At 35.1% G+C, this 24,456-nt stretch overlaps 1 protein-coding gene across 3 annotated transcripts in view; it reads right to left on the bottom strand.

Moving 5' to 3' along the window:
* rxraa (retinoid X receptor, alpha a) overlaps positions 1–24,456 on the bottom strand; it is a 346,336-nt gene that overhangs the window by 274,602 nt on the left and 47,278 nt on the right. For all 3 annotated transcript variants that reach the window (XM_087299853.1, XM_087299855.1, XM_087299857.1), the window contains one exon: positions 12,619–12,741. In XM_087299853.1, coding sequence (XP_087155979.1) covers positions 12,619–12,649 — 31 coding nt within the window. In that variant the 5' untranslated portion in view covers positions 12,650–12,741. The remainder of the gene's footprint in view (positions 1–12,618; positions 12,742–24,456) is intronic.

Here is a 24,456-nt window from a genome sequence, read left to right as displayed (position 1 = left end):
TAAGAGAAATTATTGGATATAGTTAGAGAGGGGATGGAGTTTGGAGGTGTGCCAGATTATTTTTAAGGTTTAAAGGAGGGCGATCAAAACCGTTTGAGATCCACTGGGCAAGACTATGATGAGAAACGGTTTCTGTGGTAATAACACAAGCTTTACTTGAATTGAAGATGTACTGAACACAAAATATTTGTAAAACTTTTTTTTTGAGTAACATGAATGCAAAGCCTTCATGTTTCAGTCACAAGGACAAGTGCACAGATATATTACTGATTCAAATGCAGTGGCCTCGTTTTCTGTCTGCAGTCTATTTCAAAACAGACCACATAATATATGTAGCATTAAGCACTGGTCTGTAATTTAATTTCCCCTTAAATTTGGCAGCACTGCTGCATTAGTTCACTACAATCAATATAAAGATGTCTGCACTGAAAATATTTTTTTGCTGTCTTCATTTTAAATTACATCATGCAGAAACATTAAAGTAAATTGTAGATGGATCCTGTTTCATTATTTATTGTTTCATAGACAGTAATTACTGTCAGGCGACTTTGATGTGGTGAAAGCACTGCTCATTCCCTTCCTGTTTCCCTTCCTTGCAAGACGCTCATTCTATAATTATTTCAAAAGAATAACGATGATTAATTCGATTAAACTACGTATGCAAAAAGAGACACATACATTTTCAGTCATATGGTTTGCTCTAACTGCAGTCCGTTTTCGCTCACTGCGGTTAAACGCCAGTCTTCACTTCTTCTTCTTGAATAATATTATGTCTTGTCTTTAAATAGGACATTTCTGCGGTATGCTACAGTACCTATTCAACTCTAGTAGACCCCATGAGTGCATTCAAACAAAGCACATTTGGAAATCATTATGATTTAGCCGCTGAATGGAGCTAATGGATGGGAAACAGGGTTTAGGGGGTTTATAGGGAGGCTGATGAACATATTCAGAGAAGTAAGTTCATTAGTCTTGGCTGAGAGCAGCAAGCAGACTCGCACAATCATGCTTCACTCTAGGCGCACATCCTAAGTGTGGTGTACCGCGCCAAACCAGAGAGTTTACACAACCCTAAAAGAGCAATCTAAAACACCACCTCTCTGAATTGAAAGCTTGTTCTGATGATAGTAAAGGCAACCGCAGTGTACACGCACAGGAGGAGCCCGACTTTGAGCTTGGGAAAACAAAAGCCGCAACTGAAGCGAGAAAATATATAGCATGGGAAGGTGTATTTACACACTGAGGTGCAACAATTGGCTGGTTAGCGTAGCTGCTGGTGGTCACTGTCTATGTGCAAAACTGTGTATAGTACATTGTTGATCATTTGGTATCAGAAGTGGCTTATATAAAAAGGCAAAGGCCTTTAGATTACACTTATTTTAACAAAATAAAATATGATCATGCCTTAATTTTTAATTATTTAATTAAGACAGTGAGCTCTGACTTTGCTTAGATTAAAGTCTTGGCAGTTAATAGAAATTATGTACAGTATAGAAGATACACGGTGCAGTGGAAAACAAATTAATATTGTATATGACTTCATGAGCTTGGAGGACTGCATCCATACATCTCTGCAATGCATAAAATAACTTATTAATAAAATCATATAGGATGGCAAAGAAAGCGTTCTTGCAGGACTCCCAGAGTTCATCAAGATTCTTTGGATTCATCTGCAATGCCTCCTCCTTCACCTTACCCCATATATGCTCAATAGTGTTTTGTCTGGTGACAGGGCTGGCCAATTCTGGAGCACTATTCTGCTAAAGAGTTGGCCCTCTCCTGATGTTTGTAATGTCTTAATACCTCAGGCTGTTGATGTTGCCATCCACTCTGCATTTCTCACACGCCCCTATACTGAATGTAACCCCAAGCCATGATTTTTCCTTCACCAAACTTGACTGATTTATGTGAGAATATTGGATCCATGAGGGTTCTAATAGGTTTTCTGCAGTATTTGTGATGATTGGGATTCAGTTTAACGGACGATTCATTGGAAAAATCTACCCTCTGTCACTTTTCCAAATGATTAACTAGAAGTCAAGTTATTATTTGTTGCTCTTACAACTGGAATCGACACCGAGACTTTTGTTAGGGAGTGTACAGCTGAAGATTTTATCTTTGGTAACCTGTTGCATATACTGCAAATTGAAGTAACTATTTTTTAAATAATAAAAAAAGGAAAATACTATAACAATTTAAAGTAATTACACTTGTAATATATATAAAACATGTATGGCAAAGCTGATTAAATAAAAGCTAAAGGGGATAGGATTTATTTGGATTATTTATCAATTCATTATCAATATTTTTGTCTCTTTTAATAGAGTTCCTGCATTCTGAATTTAAAAAGTTTTAAAATATATATATATATATATATATATATATATATATATATATATATATATATATATATATATATATATATATATATATATATATATATATATATATATAAATTGTGAAGGGTCTTCCAAAAAGTCAGTTTCTGAAGGTCATATGCAGTGCTCACTTTAAAGAAGAACTTTCGTAATTAACGGTCATGTAACCAAAATGTCAAGTCCTTGTGTTTCATTTAACAAAAAATAAATAAATAAATAATGTCTGTCATCATGTCTTCAAACCTATTTGAGTTTCTTTCTTCTATTGGAATGCTGGTTGGTGGTAATACTAACTTCAATATATATTTTTCCATTCTATGGAAGTCCCTATGGAATATCCCTTTAAAGCTGGAGATCCAAACTAACATATGCTTTCTGAAAATGTATACGGTACTGGAGATTGCAAATTATGTAGGAATGTACTTTATGGCAGCATTTCGTCTTTAAAATGAACGCTACGAGGGTGATATGATGCCATTCCTTTCCTCGCTTACCAGCTGACCGCTTACTTGCATGTGGACGGCTTTTCTGCTGTTACAAGTTTGTTCGATAGCTCAACAAGTACATCGGCGGACTTTAGATGCAGAACAGGGTTGACTGTGACAACAGGGTTCAAATCAGGTGAAGAACAGTTCCAGAAAGCATTTAAGACAATAAAAAGACAAAAATAAAAAATAAAAATAAAAAATAACAGAGTGAAAATGTGGTAAAATCTGAAAATTGGTAATAAATCAGGGTTTCTTTTTTCTGGATTGCTTTTCAAAATACTGTCAGTTAGGTTTAGGAAAGTAAGTGGTTACTGGCCAATCAGTGCTTTTTAAAAGACAATTAGTTGGGTTTATGGAAGGAGGAGGGTGGGATCGGTTGGTTGGACAATCAGACAGTTAGTCAACTGCGGCCTCTGATGGATTTACGTAAGAACAGCAGGCGCAAATGGCGCTCAAGAGAAATTTGAGATCTGAAAAAGTGTACACAGCGCCATCTGGTGTATTCGTGAAAACAAAAACTGCAAAAAATATACCTCCTGGGACATATTTTGCTCTCTCCAGAAATGTATATAGGGGTACATAATTAGAATGAGCCTGGTTTGATCAGAACAGTTCAAGAAAGCAAAACAATGCAAGTTAATTTATTATGTTTCTGATTATATATTTATCACACATTTCATAAAAAAAGTATAATTAAGCTTCATAAGTACAGTGATCAGTCAATAACTCTGACTTCTTGACAACATTGTGCATATCATTAAAGACTGATCAGGAAGCAAAGAATAATCTACCCTTTTTTTTGACAACACAACAAGAATTTAAAAGTCAAAAACTGCAGACTATTTAAACCAAAATACTGTGTAGACCGAAGCTCAGCATAAATCAAATTTGTCATATTTCCTCCATGTAGTATCCATCTACTCTTTGCCCAGTTTCAGGTGATGTCAGATATGTGTCCTGCAGTATGGAGGATGGGCATCCATGCATGAAGGATGGTTTGAGCTTTGCTGGCGTGATCTTCTGCCCCATGGATTGGATGCATGATTCTCTCTTCCCAGCTCAGCGCAAGCTTGCATGGTGAGCTGTCAAAGTTTATTACAGTCACACACTTCCACAATCAATAGAGCTCCGTCCAGAGACGTACAGGGAGATGGAGGGATGGTGAGAGAGGAGGAGAAGTACACAGAAAAAGGTCACATGGGGCTACGAGAGATACGAAGGAGATGTGGATGTGGTGAAAATTCGTCCGTGCCCTTTTTTCCAGCATGCATTAAACCGCTATGCAATTTAGTGTATAGAACAGCCAAGTCAGCCAAACTGTCAGCGGTTCATACAGACATATTAATGGACCATTAAGAACAGTGTTCTAATATGCTGCAGCCAAATCATGCAGTTGATGTTTAATCGAACTAGTGAGAGACTAAACGACTTTTTTTTTATTATTATTTTAGATTACACCCAATGGCATAAACATGAGGATGAAATCTGCTCTGCATTTATGACAAAAAAAAGTCGGCTTTTGATGCCAAACAGAGCAACAATCTTTCCACAAGCACTGGCACAGAGACAATCTTTCTAGCTTTCTAAAGCATGAAAAGGTCCAAGGGTGTGCTGAAACTTCCACACGCCTTCATCTGGGGTTTTGTTTAGTTGATTCTTTTGGCAGATGACTGTGTCACTTATGAGACAGCAGGATTTGTGTGGCTATGAGGCAGATGGAGGGATTCAGAGAGCCGCTAGGAAAATGAGCTGACAAAGCATGTTGAAGTCAAGCCCAGTCTAGACTGCAATCAACAAATCTTTGTGAAATTATAGCCTGCTAATTCTTTCGCACATGACATGCGATAGCCAATGAGGATGATGAAAAGTGTAGATAAATATACGACGGAATATATTTGCATATTTATGTAGTGATAAGAATATTTTTTAACATTATAAATGTCTTCACAGTCGACTTTGATCAATTTAACACATTCTTGCTGAATCAAAGTACTAATATTTATTACAAAACCTTTTTTTTAAATAGCAAAGCATGGTTTCTCCACTAAATATTTATGTATTTCTTAAGTCTTCTACAAAAGAACAAATATGGCACATTTTTCTGTTATTTTATGCCAAATAAATGACAACATTTTTAGTTTAAATTTGGAGTCATGTCATGTGAAATTTACAGAATAAAACAAAAATGACATTTAACTCAAACCAATAACAAGACATCTGAAATCAAGAGAAACTAAAGCTTCTTGAAAGGTACAATCCATTAAAGAGCACCTATTTTACAAAGAGCACCTATTCTACCTTTTACAAGATGCAAGATAAATCTTTGGTGCCTCCATAATGTGTTTGTAAACTTTCAGCTCAAAATTCCCATCGGATAATTTGCTATAGCCTCCAAAATATGCCAAAATTGGTATCTGACTACATTGTAGCTGTTTTTCTAGCCTGTTGCTTTAAATGCAAATGAGCTGCTTCTCCCCACCCATCGTTCCCATGTGCATGCATTCGAATAAAGCTGAAATACATCTCTTTGGCTAAAAATACCAAGTAAGTTTGTTTGATGCATTTGTGGTGGAGTTTTTTCAAGCCTTTCTGAAATGATGAGTCTCCCACAAATGCTATTTACACTACATACACAAACACATAAATTAGTGTTTACAGACACCATGCGTCTGTGGTGATAATAGTGGTTAAGAATTACATAACGATTTTACTGTCTTTACTACAAACGTGCTCTGTTTTAAAAACTTTTTATTAAAACGTTTATAAATAAATTTTATACAAATCACAAAGAGTTGTAACAAATATTTTAATCCTAGTTTATTTGCAAAAAAAAAATTTCTGTGGACATGTGCATCAGTCAACGCTATGAGCGAGGAAAACTGCACTCCTACGTCACGTTGTGGTGAGCCTCAAAATCACTGGGATTTGGGTCCTATTTTAGGTCAAGAAATTTTAAAAAAGAGACTTGTTGGTTTATATCACTGCAGTATGACTGTGGATACACTATACTGTACCTCACACAGTTCTGTCCAAACCTAAAAAAGCCTACAAAAGTGGATTTTCATCAAAGGTGCCCTTTAACATTACATAAAAAATACGCATTTATCAGTCGATGAAGATATGTCTGCTGATATTGTGCAAAAAATCTAATAATAAACAAATAAACAACAAGATGTAGTAAACAAAGCACTAATTGCTATTTATATATGCAATGCCACAGGTCCCAGGTGTTTCTAGAGTTTTATCTGTGAAGTTTCAGCTCGAAATATCTCACTAATCATTTATCTGCAATGCTGTCATTGGCACTTTTTACGGTGAATCAAAAACAACTCTCCTCCCCTTTTCCAGAAGAAGGTGGAGCCTTTATATTTTGTCCCTCATATACTCTGGCAACAACAAACTATCATTTGCATGCGTTATAAAGTCTTGTCAGTTTAAACTCCTGATATCGCATTTTCTGATAGTACCACACAGAAAGCTAACTGTTACACGTTGTGTCATGTGACTGTCAACTGTAAAATGTACAAAGTTATGTCAAGAGAACATTCACACATACACAAAAAAATGCCAGTTCACATATTATTGCCTAAGTTTTTAACAGCTGTGAAAGAAACTGCATGTGTACATTAAATCCATGTAAAGTGACTCTTGGATGTGAAGACACTCCATTAACACAATAGCAGGCCTTGTCATTTAAAATTTATTTAAATTAAGAATATTATGGTGTTTCTATTCCTGAAAAAAAAAAAAAACTCAGAGCTATGATCATGGATCCGATGCTTTCTGATGTATAGAATAACTCCTTTTCAACAGAACTTTATGCTTTGTAACTTTTAAAAACTTTTTAATACAACATTATGCACCTAATGATGTTTTTTTAAATGCAAAAAGCATCATTGGACATTTATAAAACATTATTTGTATTATTACTTTTATTTATCTCAAATTTGTCTTATTTTTAGGAATGATTTAATTCCCCAAAGATGCTGAACAAACCCACACACACCCACACACTCCATCCAGACTTTGGCATATACTGACATGTGTGTCTATAGGCCACAAATAATTGTTTTTTTCCTATTGGATCATTGCTCCCACATCGTATGTCTGGTCAATTATTCAGCCAGAGACTAGTGGGTTTTTTCTTGCACCCGAGATGTTGCAAGACGACCTGAATGTATCTGCATCAGCAGTCTGACAGTCCTCATCTCATCACGCAGTGCAGCCCCCTGAACAAACCCTCCTCCAATGTCCAAAAACAGATCCTCTCAAAACTATTTTAATTATTAAATGAAATGATGATTGAAACATCTACATTGTAGAAACATTTGTGCAAAAGCTTTTGTTTATATTGTATGCTTGCTCATATTCACAACAATATTACAGCAATTATCGCTGCACAATATATCAATTTAGAAAGTGCACATCCACAATAATTGCAATTTGTGTAAAAACTTTGGAAAATGCAAACATAATGAAGTAAAAGTTTATCATGCAGATGTTTTCTAAAGATGACATATATTGCATTAGTTTAATAAGTTAACTTGTTCTCTGATATGTACATTGTAGGTTTATGGCTTTGGTAAGTTCACAAAAATCTCCAGAAATAGTTTTATTAGCTCATTCATTACTCTATAAAATACCCATAAAATCAGAAGGTCCATGATTGACCATATATGGTTTGTGACGTGAATATTAATGAGCTCCGCTCTGACATGCCACTCTTACAGACAAACGCACATGCACAAAGCGTGATGTATGCTAAACACGGACAAATATAAACCCAACCAGAGTAAAGTTAACCTATTTTGTTCACCAGCTCTGTTGTGGATAAAGGCTAAATCTTAATTAAACTTGACCAATGAGAATGATAGAGATGTATCACATTGTATTTTCAAGCTACAGTCAAAGAAAACACTGCCAGGACTTAGTATCAACCTCTGCATGAACACTTGAGCTGAGTGATTTGACACGATTCAGAAGTATACATGTGTTTGTTAAATATACACTTCAAATTTCACAATAATTATGATAAATTACCAAAAGATGTATCTAAGCATACCTTATGCCTCTTCGGAGTGTAAATTAATAAATGTGTAAACTGTACATCTTGCATTTTGTGCCCTGAGGCGTGTTTGAAACAACTCACCTAGTAATTTGGGGTTAGTGTTTTCAAAATAAAAGTCCCAAATCCATATTAAGTAAAATATACAGTGCTCAGCAAATATAGGTACAAATCTGGAGCTTATATAACAAAATAACTTAAGAAAATGATTCAAAAACTAGTAAACCAAAATTTATGAGTTATAGAAAATTAATTCATTTTCTTGTCGGCTTAGTCCCTTTATTAATCTGGTCACCACAAAAGAATGAACCGCCAACTTATCCAACAAGTTTTTACGCAGCGAATGCCCTTCCAGCCGCAACCCATCTCTGGGAAACATTCACATACACACTCATACACTACGGACAATTTAGCCTACCCAATTCACCTGTACCGCATGTCTTTGCGGTGGAAACCGGAGCACCTGGAGGAAACCCATGCGAACGCAGGGAGAACATGCAAACTCCACACAGAAACGCCAACTGAGCCGAGGTTCGAACCAGCGACCCAGCGACCTTCTTGCTGTGAGGCGAACGTGCGCCACTGCATCGCCTGTCATAGAAAATATGAAATCTAATTTTAAAAAAGAGGAAAAATCAAGAGCAGCAAATAAAATGAAAATTTTGTTCATTTTGTAGGTTGTCATTTTGTTTTTTTCCAAAATTAAGCTTGAATTCAATTGTAATATCTTTCAATTTCTAAATATGTTTGGTGGCTAAAATATTATTTTAATAAATATTCCTGATTAATAAACCTGTTTTGTTTAAATGCACAAAAATATGTTGCCTATATTCACTGAGAAATGGATAAAAATATTAATTTTCAAAATGGGGTGTGCTCGATTATGCTGAGCACTGGGGGGGAAGAAAACCCGCTGTTGTTTTACTAGAAAACGTTTGCCTTATCAAACACAGCCCAAGACATGCATATTAATGATCTCAGAGCTGCATATGAGTCATGTTCTTTTGATGACATCAGCTGCTCGTCAGGTCCGGATAAAAGCCCTAAAGTAGGCATACATGCAAATGCGGAGGTCATGGCCTGTGAGTCTCGTCACAGTTAGTTTTGTCCACTGAGGTTTTACACTCATAGAATTTGCATGAAAATGAGGAAACAGTGATGTCTGAGGCTCAGAGTATGCCCATTTTCATAAACTGATCTCTTATAATTCTAATGGTATACCTACATTTTCATTATAGGGGACATTTAAGGCCAATTACTGTGCTTACATCTGAATTTGCAGCACTCAGGCACTACAAACAACAATATGCGTAACATTTAACAAAGATGAACTGTTTTTAATGTAAACAGTGAAGACCATTTATTGTTATTTCATATTAGATTATTTAAATTCTATAAAACTCTATACTGTAATCATCTCTAGAAAAAACAGGTACTGTTTATGTCATTTGTATCTTTATTCTAATGGATTTATCCATGCTTGTCATTTGTTTAATATATTTTTACCCATATGCACCCCCCCCCAAAACAAATCCATTCCAGTCATTCTAAAATAATTAATTCCTTCCAAATAGAGCTACTCAATAGTGAAATAGTATGTTGTCATAATGCAATACATCAGATGTGTTGTCATCTTTAGTTCTATATTGCGCAGCCCTAATTATTAAGCACTATAAACCATTTTCAACATTTATAGTCATAAATGTTTCTTGAGCATCAAAACCTGCATGTTATGATTTCTGGGGATTGATATAACACTGAAGACTGCAATAGTAGAATAAATTCAAATAAATTATCGTTGACTGTTAAAATTAAATGATTAAAAGACTATGTAAAAAAAAGGCTTATCACTAAAGAAATACCCGCAAACCCTCCCAGAGTCCACAATGTATAAAAGCATTAACATGTAGACTTAAGAGAGTGGCTTAGGACGTCTGACAGCACTAATGGCACTAATGTGTAAAGATGCAGTTTGAGGGTGTAAAAAGAGCTGTGTCAGTTCGCAGAAAATAGACGGAAATAGAACAAATTCGATTTCTGAAAGCTCTTGAAGGCTAATGTTTTTACCTCTGTATTTATTCAATGCGCTATCCCCATTAAAATCAATGATTTCATAGCAGTCCCTGTAAAGTAGTTAAAAAGGTCTGAACGTGGTGTCCATCTGACATACAGCAGCTCAGGGTTGATAGTGAAGCGACTTGCAGAAAACACTCTCCGGCTTTTGCAACAGCAGTGGCCTACATTCCAAAGCGGCGTGCCAGCCCTGTTGCAAAATCAATACTCTTAACAAACACTCCGGCTCTTCCCAGTGGTATGAGAGCTCCGCTGCCTGCCAAACCTCTGTCAGACTCATATTTATGCGCTAAGATTGAATTCAGCATTTTCTTCGCTCTCTATTTTCTCTTTCTTTTTGTCCTGATGGATGAAATCTGTGGCTTTCAAATGGTAGCAGAGCCAAACTCAGCCTGCGGTCCAGTCTTCACAAAAAAAAAAAAAGTAAAGATCAGCCTGTCCACCCTTAAAACGTGGTTTTTTAGATGGCTCCACACAAAACACTGCTATACTGAGACAAACCAGCTCGTTTCAGGGAACATAAATGAATAAGAGCATGCATTTATTGCTTAAAAGAGCAGCCAACTAATATAGAGTCCAAGATATTGCCTTCATGACTCCTACTGAGAGTGAAACCTGCGCAGAAAGATTTAGTATGCCAGGAGAAAGACCTTTACTAAGTCCACATAAAAAAAAAACAGCTCAGTCATCGTCCAGTGGCATAAACCAACTTTAAAAAATGCCAACAATCACTTGCTTGAAAATACATCAGGAGCATGAAGTTCTGTCACAAGGACTGCACTATTTTTTAGATGGATCAGAACGTTTCCAAGAAGCACTTAGATCCAGTTGCAATTATGGCAAATATCCACACATTTAGAGTGCAACGACGTGCCTAATGAAACGATTAAATACAGATGTTATAATTACGATGGAAGAGTTATAACAGCAGCAACCAATATTTTTACTTATTCCTATTTTATCCAAGTACAAACCTACTATTGTAGGAATATTCTGGGTTAAATACAAGTTATGGTCAAGAGAAAGCATTTGTGGCATTACGTTGGCACAACTACCCAACTAACAAGGGAACGCTTTCAGAATTCTGGCTAATGTTCTGGCTACGGTTCTCTCAAAGTTATGAAACATTCTTCCAGTAAAATGTTCTTATAAAAATGTCTGTAAATTTGTATACTGTATGTTATTCCTCAAAAGTATTATTTGGATATCCATCAAATGGTGCAAAGAAAAAAGGTTTGAAATGTTTTTCAAACATTTCTTCTTAAATAAATGGTACATCATAAGACTTACAAGGAAAGTAAATGGGGACAGCATGAAGATAATTAAAAATAAAAATATGAATATTTTTATGCAAAATTATGCACTTAATGAAGTGTTTAAGTGCAAAAAGCATTATTGGACCTTTAAAAAATATTATTTTTTATAATTTTAGTGTATTAAATATAATTTTGGTCCCCAAAAAATCTGAACAAACATGCACACACGCTACCACAGTTCATCCAGACTTTGGCATGTTATTTGAGTTGAACTGTGCAAACTTCATACACAAAAAAGGTTATCAAGTGATATTTTCACATACATCATTGTAACACATTACAAGTGTTTATATTTTTGAAACGGTAGCTACACTGTAAAAAATGTCCGCAGCTTACTGGCAGCAGTTCGCCAGTAACTTACAGTACAGTAAATCTAATTACAGTATAAATAGTGTATTTCCATTTACAGCAATTTAAAAAAACTATTTTAATTCTGCCAAGGGCATATTTCCCACAATGCAACGCTAACATACAGTACTATACTGTATAACTGTTCAACAGTAAAATACAATTCCTTTTAAAGTTAAATACTGTGTAATTTGCAGAAATTGTTAACAGTGTATGTTTCTATCCAAAAATGTGAATTAAATGTATGTGCAAATACCAAATATTGCATGAAAACCATCCAACAAGTCAAAAAGAACAAAATCGTCACTTCCTAATCAACTGGCGCCAAATATCAACAGTAAAAACTGAATTTGCTGCGTGAATCATTTATTTATTTAATAAATGACCTACGCCTCAGAAAAGAGAATTCTGGAGGTAATTAATAATACTACTATTAAAAACACTAATACTGAAACAGTTAAGAATGACCAAAACAATATTCCAGATGTCAAAATCACATTTCCTCTTTAAAGCGCATACTGGAATCTGTTCGATAAAAGTGTTTCCATCATAGTTTAATGACATTTTCTTCTTATTAGATAAAAAGTTTATCCTACTCAGTTATGCACATATATTTTTGCGCACATCGTGGCATTTCAACCGATTTTGATGCACATGTTTAAAATGCACATAAAAATAGATGGATGGAAAAATGTTTAGTGACTATTTTAAGGTTTACACAATGGGCCCTTTCGCTTCCATTACAGGTGCCTCACTGTAAACCAAATTTTTACTTTTAAAAATTTGCATTGACCAAAATGACTCTCACAAAATACATTCATAAAAACAACACGACACAAAGTCAGCTGAATTCCTAATCTAAAAATATTTCTTTTCAGACTTTGTCAGGATAATTGAATGCAATAATATCGCAAAAAAATCCTAACAGCATCCCAGTCTTTGAGACTCACCCATGTGGATATCAAGGCAGAAGGGATCCATGAGGAACAGCCAGAGCTCGTAGACGTGTGGTCTGAAAGATGAAGGGAGCTCCGCCAGCCTGCAGTGATCTTTTCTCTCCTCCTGACATGTACCTAAGACAAAACAAAAGGTTTCTTTTGAGGCTCCTCTTAGAAACACACGTCCATGAAGTACCTTTCTCTCCCCCCTGCGAGCGGTCATTGAAAGAATAGACTGTCCCCTGCTGCCGATCAATCTGTTAAGAACTCTCCATTCTCTCTGAATTAGGAAATCCTGGCTTTCTTCCACTGGAAAGCTATCGAGAGTGAGCACTGCAGGATGGATTTCCAAAACAAGACTTTCTCATGCCAAGTGGCACCTCTGTGTACAATTGAATTCCAGTAAGGTTTGTTTCTCTGTTTGTTTTAGATCCATGCAATTTAGCTGCACGTCTATGCCTCGCGAGCTAAGATTTCAAGAGCAGGAAATATGATTAAATCAGACATGTTTGTGCCATTTAAACTGCTTTTTAATTACTACTAAAACAAAATGTATCTCGAACTACAATGGTGTGAAGAATTTGGAAGCAAATATGTATATATTTAGCATATAAACAAGAAGAATGGGAACTGGATAGGTCTAAAATACTAATAAGAGACATATTCTAGTACTGTAGTAAACTATATTTAAATTGTTGGTTTGACCTGAAGTAACACTTTCGTCATAATTTACTCACACTGCACCATGCTGTTTTACTTTCATAGAAGTGTATAAATATTAAAAGAACCACTGTGTTTAAAACTATTAATTCTGTAACTAAATAGTCCAATAAATGAATCATATTGGGTTCGGATCTTTTGCTCGAACACCTCAGCGTCAATACAGTACATCAACAAATATGAAGTCCCAGATCTGGTAAACCGTGAATGCACCTTTCCCTACAGACATTGGTGGAGCACGGGGGATCACGGGACTGATCATGACATGAAGATGATAAACAATGACAGATGAAGATTTGGCTGCGGGGAATAATGGGTTAAAGGTCACTTTCACAACAATACCACAGTATAGCCAACTGTGTGCCATGTTTGTTCCTGTCATTTTTCTGATGATTAATACAATAACCTATGCTGCAATGCGAGATTCAATGGGCCAATTGCTATTAAAGGAAGGTGCAGCAGAGACTATTATGTATGAGACTTTGACAGGGACTTTGTCAATTCATATGGACCAGTTACTTCTTCCTCCAAATCATAACATGTAAGTGTAATTAAAATAGCGTAGTTTTGTGTAGTTTGCAAAATATGTATTTAATTGTATTTTTTAACTTTTTTGTAATCACTTATCTTATCTTATATCAGTGCTTGTACTTTGTCTCTCAGGGTAGATTTTTATGGGGCTTTTCACATATTGCGTTTAATATCCACGTTGAACAAATTATATGGGAGTTTTTGGGATAATTAAATAAAAATAAATGCATATTATAAGACAATAAAAGTGTTTTATCCAACATTTTAAATCAATGCCAATGGCAAATGCTAAGTTTTTTATGAACAACTGAAATTTTGCTCAATTCATGAAAATTTGTATTTAAGCATTTATTAAACTAACAAGTACAATGAAAAAAATTATTCAAAGACGATTACTTGGGTTTACTCTTTTTTTTAAGTTAAGTGGTCATAAACAATTTATTTGGGCTGAATTTAAACAATCAATTTAAGTTGAACATTACTAAATTTAATTTGTGTTTAAACTCAACACAAAATGTTTGCAACAATTTTGCAGACAAAGTGTAATCAGGCATTTTTGTCACTTGGCTATTATTAATAAAACAAGACATTAATAATCTGAAGTTTGACTAATAAAAAAAAACATATAGTACCAGTACTGTATTTTTTAAAGGAAAAAATATTCCTATAAAGACTTGAAAATGAAATAAAAAAATAGCAAAAAAGACACACAAAAGACCAAAAAAAAAAAAACAAGAGATTGAGAAGAAAATCAATTCCACGCAAGCTATGAATCCAGAAAAGCACTCAAAAATGGCCATAACTGAGTACATTTGCTGCATAATATTTCAGCCTCTAAATGAGGCAATTAACTAAATCGCCTTGTCTTGACAATGTAATAAGGCAAGTGGGAGGAATGGCACAGCAAAGATGCTCACGGCTGGCTTGACCTGCTCTATTCACAAGAGCACCGACTGACCGCACTCACCAACGCAGACGACAAATGAGCCACTTTAATAACCAGAAATCATTCAGTTAGATGGAAAAAAGACACATTCAACACTCTATCATCACCGAGCCAAGGAAAACCAGGATTTGTGCAAGTTATTCTATTCTATAACCAAAGGAAAGGAAAACCATAATCTCCACGTACAGTTGAAGTCAGAATTATTAGCCCCCCTTTGAATGTTTTTTTCTTTTTTAAAAATTTCCCATGATTTAACAGAGCAAGGAAATTTTCACAGTATGTCTGATAATATTTTTTCTTCTGGAGAAAGTCTTATTTGTTTTATTTTGGCTAGAATAAAAGCAGTTTTTAATTTTTTAAAAACCATTTAAGGTCAATATTATTAGCCCCTTTAAGCTGTATTTTTTTCCGACAAAGCTATTTTTTTTTTTTCAGGACAAACCATCATTATATAACTTGCATAAACACCCTACCCTGCCCAGTTAACCTATCAACCTAGTTAATCCTTTAAATGTCACTTTAAGCTGTATAGAAGTGTCTTGAGAACTATCTAGTAAAATATTATTTACAGTCATCATGGCAAAGATAAAATAAATCAGGTATTACATGAGTTATTAAAAGATTATTTTTAGAATTGTGCTGAAAAAAGTCTTTTTTCCGTTAAACAGAAATTGGGGAAAACAATAAACAGGGGGCTAATAACTCAGAGGACTAATAATTCTGACTTCAACTGATAATTCATGTCTTTTGACAAATAACTATATTTCGAACACATGCTATTATTTTAAATGTTCTGTTTATCAAACAATACTGAAAAAAAATGCCAGTTTTGACTAAGAAAAATACTAAGCATCAAAAATATTTCTACATTGATGATAAAAATAAATGCTTTTCAGCGTCGAAATAATGTTTCAGAATGAATGCAAAAAATCCAGATTTGATTGTACTTTTCAAATATTTATTGTTTATATATATCAGGCCTGTAGCCAGGGGGGGTTTGTGTGGTTCGAAGACCCACCCCTCACTGACAAAGGTCCAGAGTTTTCCCCATCCATGAGCTCATTTGTGATATTTTGACTGGTATGCCATCATAAATAGTGAAAATAACCCATCAAAAAAGGCTTTAAGACCAAACTGAATTGGCCGTCGCTTTGGTGTGACTTCATCTAATCAGTTTTGGACAATGCTAACAAATATTTTAATTTCACAAACTGACTAAAGAGAAATCTTCTTTAGCTATTGTATTGTTTTTAAACAAAGAAAACATTTTACAGATAACTTTTATCTTAAATCTCGGACCTTATTCTTGAATCCACAAAATAAGCAATAAAAAAGTGTGAAGCAGCAAAGCGGACCATATTAAAACTGATTTGAATACTATTTTGGCTATTGTTGTTATCATCCATGAATTTTCAAATGCACTTATTTTTTTTTTAAAGAGAGGATAGAAAATTTTGTAGCTCTACACTGTTATTATTATTATTATTTAATATTTTTTTATTTAAATTAGCTATTTGTTATTTGCCTAATAAATAACATTTGGCTACAGTTTTTAGTTTAAAACCTTAACAGATTTAGATTTTTTGTAATCACATATGATGCAATAAATGTGTTTTTTAAAAATAAGTATTATTTCACTTTTTTTATTATAAATCTTTGTAAAAAAAAAAGTTTAGCAAACGTGCCACCGTAGCGAGCATGCTATGGGTTTTGTTAACAAGTGAGGGAAGGGTGGAGAGTGAGATTGACAGGCAGATTGGTGCAGCGGCAGTAGTAATGCGGTCAATGTATCGGTCCATTGTGGTAAAGAAGGAGCTGAGCTGAAAGGCAAAGCTTTAAATTTACCGGTCAATCTACGTTCCTTCTCTCACCTTTGGTCATGAGCTTTGGGTCATGACAGAAAGGACAAGATCTCAGATATAAGTGTCCGAAATGATTTTCCTTTGCAGAGTGGCAGGATGCACCCTTAAAGATAGGGTGAGGAGCTCTGTCAAGCGGGAGGTGCTTGGAGTAGACTCCTCCACATCGAGAGAAGTCAGCTAAGGTGGCTCGGGCATCTGTTTCGGATGCCCCCTGGATGTCTACCTAGGGGGGTGTTCCAGGCATGTAAAAGAACCAGGACACACTGGAGGGACTATGTCACTCAGCTGGCCTGGGAATGCCTCGGGATCACCCCGGATTAGCTGGAGGAAGTGTCTAGGGAGAGGGAAGACTGGGGTTCTCTCCTAAGACTGCTGCCCCTGTAACCCAACCCCGGAAAAGTGGACGAAAATGAGATGAGATAAAATATTTTTGGTATACCAAAAAGAGTTATGAGAAGCTAATTCAGCTAAAATAGTGTTTTAAATCTTAGTAAAATGCATTATTTAAATTTCATAATTAAATAGAAAATTAGGCGAACAACTGCAAAAAGGTCCACTTTTTAAGAAAAAAGAAACCCCCACCACTTCCACCAGGCTGGCCACAGACCTGTATATTGTAAATATATTTAACAGTTGGAAATGATTCAGTGAAAATGAGCGAAAAAAGACAAAAGATATCTATCATAACCCAAAAAAAAAAAAAAAACCCTAGAAAGAAATCATGTTTTTTACATGATCAACACTTTGCTTCTGACTATTCTGCTTCATCATTGCCAAATATAGCTTCTTTGGTTCCAGATGGGATCTATGGGTTTTTTAAACCTTTTCTCCTATACCTTTGAATAAAAAAATCATAATTCACTTGTACTGACAAAGCTCCAGATGTGTTTTCTTAGAGCCAAGGACGCAGAGGTGCTCATATGTCACCTGAAGGATGTGTATGTACAGTATCAATCAGTGCCATCTGCTGTCAGCCATAACCTGACAAGACAAACAGGGTCAGTAAACAATCACAAATGACCATCGTGTTCTTTCAGGACTTCAACATTCTTCTTTAGCATTACCATATTTGTTTCTTGGCTAGAACATCACATTCTGGTTTTCCTTCGGTTAAAGAGCTCCATTAGAGATATTTCAGTATCTTAAGAGGTTTGTTGACATCGTTTGCAGTTCTAAACTTTAATGGTTGGGCCACATAATTTAAGGATTTAATTTAAGAATCAATGGAGCTGCATTTACAGTATGAGGACTAAAGTAATGGAAAAGAAGAAGAAAAAAACAAGTCTCATTTGTTGACTGCTGCCTGCAATCGCTCTCGATTTTAAGAGGGCTCAGGATGGACAGAATTACACAAGACTCTCAGAGGGCTTCATGAAGCACAAAAAGCAAATGTTCCTGTTTGAGCAGAACAAGCTAAAATAAGGAGGTATGTGCTAATGCACTGTGTCAGTCTACTATAGTCCAACAGAAATATATACAAAACAGAGCTAACAATTTGATGTGATTTTAGTCTGACTAAAGCATTTTAATGACTTGAAAAAAAATAATTTGGGGCCTCATTTTTGTTGTTGTTGTTAAACTCTGTTCAGAATTTTTATACAGTCCTCATATTACCAACTTTTTGTTTTTGTTCTTGTTGAACAGCCATGATATGTATTTTATATTTTTTAATTATTCATTTGACATACAGTAATCAACATTTGAAGTGATTCAAACCCTTTCATCAAATATAATCTATAAAACTATTAAACAATCCTTAGTCTTAGAAAATTTTTGAAAACCTTTTTTTTAAACTATATTCAGTGGGGGAAACAGGTATTCAGCCCGTCACCATTTTTCTCAGAAAACATATTTATAAATAAGACTCTGATGTAGAAAGTGAAGTCACATGCATCAATCAGGTGTGAGTGTAAAAATCCTGATTGTTCTGTGTCTGTCGACTATCAAATCTGATCTTTACTTTGGATTTTATATTGGATTTAAGTCAGGTGGTTGGCTGGGCCATTCTACAGCTTGATTTTCTTTCTCTGAAAGCATTTGAGTTTCCTTGGCTGTGTTTTGAATCATTGTCTTGCTGAAATGTCCATCCTGGTAATGTAGATGTTGGATTGAAGCAGCTAATATTAATTTGTAATGCTATAATTTAACAAAGGGGGTAGGGGTGCTGAATAACTACTGAGGAATTTCAGCTGCAGTCTGGGCTTTCATTGCCTTTTTACACCTCCCTTTCTTCATGAGTTCAATGCTTTTTTTCCTGTGTGATTTATCTTTATTACACAATTTAATTCATAAACTAAATTAATTTGTTTTCTTTTCTGTATTTCATTGTTTGTTATCAACATCTGGTGAAAATTTCAAGTCAACAGCACAATTAGAAATAGGTTTTCTGGGGAAAAGGGTGTGATGTTGAATACTTATTACCCCCACTGTTCACCACCTGACAAAAGTTTTGTTGTCTACCCAAGATATAGGAACAACAAATAATAACTTGACTTTTAGTTGATTATTTGGTACCAGAATTGGTTTATATGAAAGGCAAAGCCCTCTAGTGTATGCTTTTTTTTTACCAAAATAAAATTTGATTTATAATTATTAATTTAGGACAGTAAGGTCTGACTTTGCTTAGACAAATGTCTTGTCACTTAACAGAAATAATGTACAGTATAGAATGTAAAGTCATGGTGTAGTGAAAAAAGAATTAATATTGTTTATGACTTCCCTAAGCTTGGAGGACTGAATCCATACATCTCTGCAATGACTCAAAAAACTTATTAATAAAGTCATCTAGAATGGCAAAGAAAGCGATCTGATAGGACTCCCAGAGTTCATCAAGATTCTTTGGATTCATCTTCAATGCCTCCTCCTTCAACTTACCCCAGACATGCTCAATAACTGGTCTGTTGACTGGGCTGGCCAATCCTGGAGCACCTTGACCTTCTTTGCTTTCAGGAACTTTGATGTGGAGGCTGAAGTATGAAAAAGAGAGCTATCCTGCTGAACAATCTGCCCTCTCCTGTGGTTTGTAATGTAAAGGGCAGCACAAATGTCTTGATACCTCAGGCTGTTGATGTTGCCATCCACTCTGCATTTCTCAAACGCCCCCATAATGAATGTTACCCCAAGCCATGATTTTTCCTTCACCAAACTTGACTGATTTTTGTGAGAATCTTGGGTCCATGTAGGTTCCAATAGGTCTTCTGCAGTATTGGTGATGCAGTTCAACAGATGATTAATCGGAAAAATAAACCTTCTGCCACTTTTCCAAATGATCAACTAGAAATCAAGTTATTATTTGTTGCTCTTACAACTGGCATTAACAACAAGACTTTTATCAGTTTGTATACATCTCAGATATATATCATCAGGCACTTCTAATTAAGGATCAATGAATAAACATATTACTACTACAGCATTTATTTCAGTACTGGAAGTTTAATTTCTGTGATTTTACTACTGAAGTAGACGTAATCATACAAAAAAAACCATAGAGATCAGAGGTCTCTGATTGTTTGTGTCATCAGGTGTGAAGTGAGAGATACTACAACTTTGATAAAAACTCTCACAGGGGACACTGAGCTCTGTTAAGGGCCCCTGTGACACCCTGGACACATGAGCTCTGAGCTAGTAGATATATGAGCCTGTGTAAACAAATCCCATGGCAAAAAATAAATAAAAAAATCACATCACAACTAATGTTGTTGGGTTATTTTCTGCTCTACAGGTATTTTTTTCTCCATTAGGAGTCTCTAACACTGCTAAGGGGAAATAAATGAGCAGAGAGGCTTGTTTTTGTACAATGCTTCAGGATTTTTCATCCAACAAAATGGGAAAGTGTGACTGATTGCCACAGTCTGAGCTGGAGCACGGTGGTCCAGCATTCAAAGTGAGGTTTTTTGACTTTGTGATAAATGATTTAATGTGTGTACATTGGCGTTTGGAGTTCCATCAAGCATATCTGAACAGATCGAAGTGAAGATAATCAGATGTGAAAATCACACGGCTTCGGGGGGTCGTTTTGCTTAGGTGTTGCGTTTCGTTTCTGCTACAGGGCAGACATTTCAACCTTGTCATTCCAAAGCTATTGCCTGGAGTAAAGCACATTCTTTTCTGTTTATACTTCATATGTTTTCTACAACATATTTAGATGACGAAGGAGGAGGCCTGGTCAGATGTGGCCTCCTGGAGAGCCGTATGTTTGAGAAAGACAATATCATGAGCCTTGTGATCGAAGGCTGCCTCATCAGAGAGCAAGAAGTGAAGAAACCACATCTGTTTTCACTCAAAACAATCAGCATCAACACCGCAAGCAGCTCTCCAAAGCCTGCCGAGGGATAGAGTGAAGCAGAATATTTAGACATTCTTAGCTTGAGTTTTAACACAGAGTGAATGTAATGCATACAGACACGGAATCCCAATCAGTCAAGATACCTAAACCAAAGTGGATCTCACCGTGGGACATGTAAGGGTTATCGATTGGAGCACAGCTTGATGGATTCGAAAAATGAGGATTGAATTTCACACTCTAAATGTAAAAAAATAAATAAATAATGAAATAAATCCAGAATATATAAAAATTACACTGGGGGTGAAAACTTTTACACAGTATGAAGATGTCTACATTTTTTCTTATTTTCTTGAAATCTCTTTTTCAAATCAAATTCAAAGTTTCATTCCCTGGCTCTAAATGCATGACATCTCCATCTGGAACATCAGTGAGCATTTGAACCTTTTTAAATAGTTGTGTTAGAGTCCCTCAGTTGTCCTCAGTGTAAAAAGATGGATCTCTAAAGTCATACAGCCACTGCTGGAAAGGGTTCAAATATGTAAAGGATGCTGGAAAACTAAAAAATCTGCGGGACCTGGAGGATTTTTTTTTTCTGAAGAACAGCAGGCAGTTCAACCGTTCAGGACAAACAAGGGACTCATGAACAACCATCACAAAGAGGAAAGAAACAGTTGTAGATTATCCACAGGATTTCTTCAGGTTTCTTCAAATCAAATGTAAGACTGTTTAAGACCCCTTTAAAACTATTATGAATGAAATTTTAGACTTATACAGGGCTAAATGCTAAAGATTTTTTTCTAAAGGCCCGGTTACATCTGTAAATACTTTTTGTAATAATGAAGATCATGTAAAGCAATGTGCTTTAGTTTTCTTTCCCCGAATATGGAATTCAGAGGATTTGCAGTAAAATGTCTAACAGCTGTTGCAAACTGTATACCTTTGCAATTAAAAGCGATATATATATATATTTTAAAAAAGAAGAAGTTTTGAGATAGATTATAGGTGACAGATTGAGTAGCTTTTCTTCGGACACAGAAAAATTAAGACCTTTTTAAAAAGCTAACCCTAACCCTAACCCTAACCTACAACACATAATTTCAATAAATTTAAGACTTTGTAAGGCCTAAAATTGTTTTAGTTGAAATTTAAGACATTTTAAGACTTTAAGACCCTGCGGACATCCTGCATCCAGGAAACCACACACTGTATTAAAAGGCAAGGGTTCATAAACATTTGGAGAGTGTTATTTGAATAACTTTGTCTTGTGGACTACATTTAAACATATTTTATGTAAAATATCTATCTTTCTATTATATTTTTTGTATATATTTAATGACAAGTTGCTGATGAGATACTTAAAAAACATGTCTGTTTCTTTATTCAAAATGTTATGTTAATATAATATTATTATTAATGATGATGATTAATGTTAATTTAAAGAGGTCACTTTTATTCGTTCATTTCTGATTTGTAATCTAATCCATTTTTATCTAAATCTTGCAATTATTTTCAAACATGGAAAACATTTAAACATTTATTCATTTTCTTGTCGGCTTAGTCCCTTTATTGATCCGGGGTCACTACAGCGGAATGAACCGCCAACTTATTCAGCAAGTTTTTACGCAGCAGATGCCCTTCCAGCCGCAACCCATCTCTGGGAAACATCCACACACACATTCACACACAATCATACACTACGGACAATTTAGCGGACTGTGGGGGAAACCGGAGCACCCGGAGGAAACCCACGCGAAGGCAGGGAAAACATGCAAACAGAAATGCCAACTGAGCCGAGGTTCGAACCAACGAACCAGCGACCTTCTTGCTGTGAGGCGACAGCACTACCTACTGCGCCACTGCCTCGCCCATTTAAACAAATTTTATATAAAATATCTTACCTGCTACAGTATAATAAAAAATAGCAAGTATTTTGCATGATCTTTCTCTTGTCTTCTCTAGTATCTATCTATCTATCTATCTATCTATCTATCTATCTATCTATCTATCTATCTATCTATCTATCTATCTATCTATCTATCTATCTATCTATCTGTCTATCTGTCTGTCTGTCTGTCTGTCTGTCTGTCTGTCTGTCTGTCTGTCTGTCTGTCTGCCTGCCTGCCTGCCTGCCTGCCTGCCTGCCTGTCTATGATATTTAAATATATATCTGCTGACAACTTGCTGATGAGATACTTAATAAAAACATTATTTCTGTATATTTGTTAAGGTAAAATTTTTATTATTATTTAGAGGCAGCACAGTGGTGCAGTGGGTAGCGCCCTCACCTCACAGCAAAAGGTCACTGGTTCGAGCCTCGGCTGGGTCATTTCTGTTTACATGTTCTACCTGTGTTCATGTGGGTTTCCTCAGGGTGCTCCGGTTTCTGTCACAAGTCCAAAGACATGCAGTATAGGTGAATTGGGTAAGCTAAATTGTCCGTAGTGTATGTGTGTGAATGGAAGTGTATGGGTGTTTCCCAGTGTTGGGTTCCAGCTGGAAATGTCCAAAACTGTGTATTCTAAATATTTTTTCTATGACAAGCACTTTAACTAGTTCATATAAGAAACTGTTAACTCTGTTTATCACATGCAAAACTTCTAATAGCTAGTTTTTGTAAAAAAAAAAAAAAAAAAAAAAGCATTTTGGACAATAGTTGCGGGAATTGATTTATTGTTTGGCTTTAGAAAAAGTAACTTATATCTTCAAGAGAAAACCAGAAAAGGTTTTTTTTTTTTTTTTGGGGATCCCTTTGTAGGTTTCTCTGTATAACTTGTATTACCTGCTATTGATATACTGTTGTTGTTATATGATGTACCTTTATATTGTATGTGTAAGTACAAGCATTAACTTATATGTTTGTATTTTTTGTTAATATTATTTTAATTTATTCTATTTCTATTGTTTTACTTTTTATTTATTATTATTATTATTATTATTATTGCTATAATTTTGTATGTTTGGTTTTGATTTCTGCTGCACATGTTAAAAGCTACTAAAATTAATAAAGACAATGTTAAAAAAACAATTACACTGTAAAACCCAAAAAGTTAAGGTAACTCAAATAAATTGAGGAAACTGATTGCAACAAACCATTTTAAGTTAAAAACTAATCCTAATGAGTACTTTGAACTTTAACCATTTGAGTAAACAAAGCGATCTTAACACATTAAAACCCAATAAATGAAAATAACTCAAATCAACTGAGTGTAAAACCCAATAAGTTAAGGCGACTTAAACCATTTTAGTTAAAGTAAGGAGGAATTTAATTAACTCATTACCTTCAACACTGAGTTCAAAACTCTTTTCAAATGAGTAGAATTAACTTTCAGTACATTTTGAGTTAACTACACTCATTTCATTTGATAAAGTTGACTGTTGGGTTTTACAGTGTACAAACATGCTTTGTCATTTATACAGCCAACTAAACCTCACTAATTCATCATACAAAAAGGCTTTACTTGATTAAATATTCACTTATCAGATATTAAAGCCCTGTCATCTCTTTT

This window comes from Danio rerio, chromosome 21, assembly GCF_052040795.2.
Source record: "Danio rerio strain M-AB ecotype USA chromosome 21, GRCz13ab, whole genome shotgun sequence".
Lineage (NCBI taxonomy): Eukaryota > Metazoa > Chordata > Actinopteri > Cypriniformes > Danionidae > Danio > Danio rerio.
The sequence above is the reverse complement of the archived record's forward strand: the minus strand, read 5'-3'. Positions and strand labels throughout refer to the sequence as shown.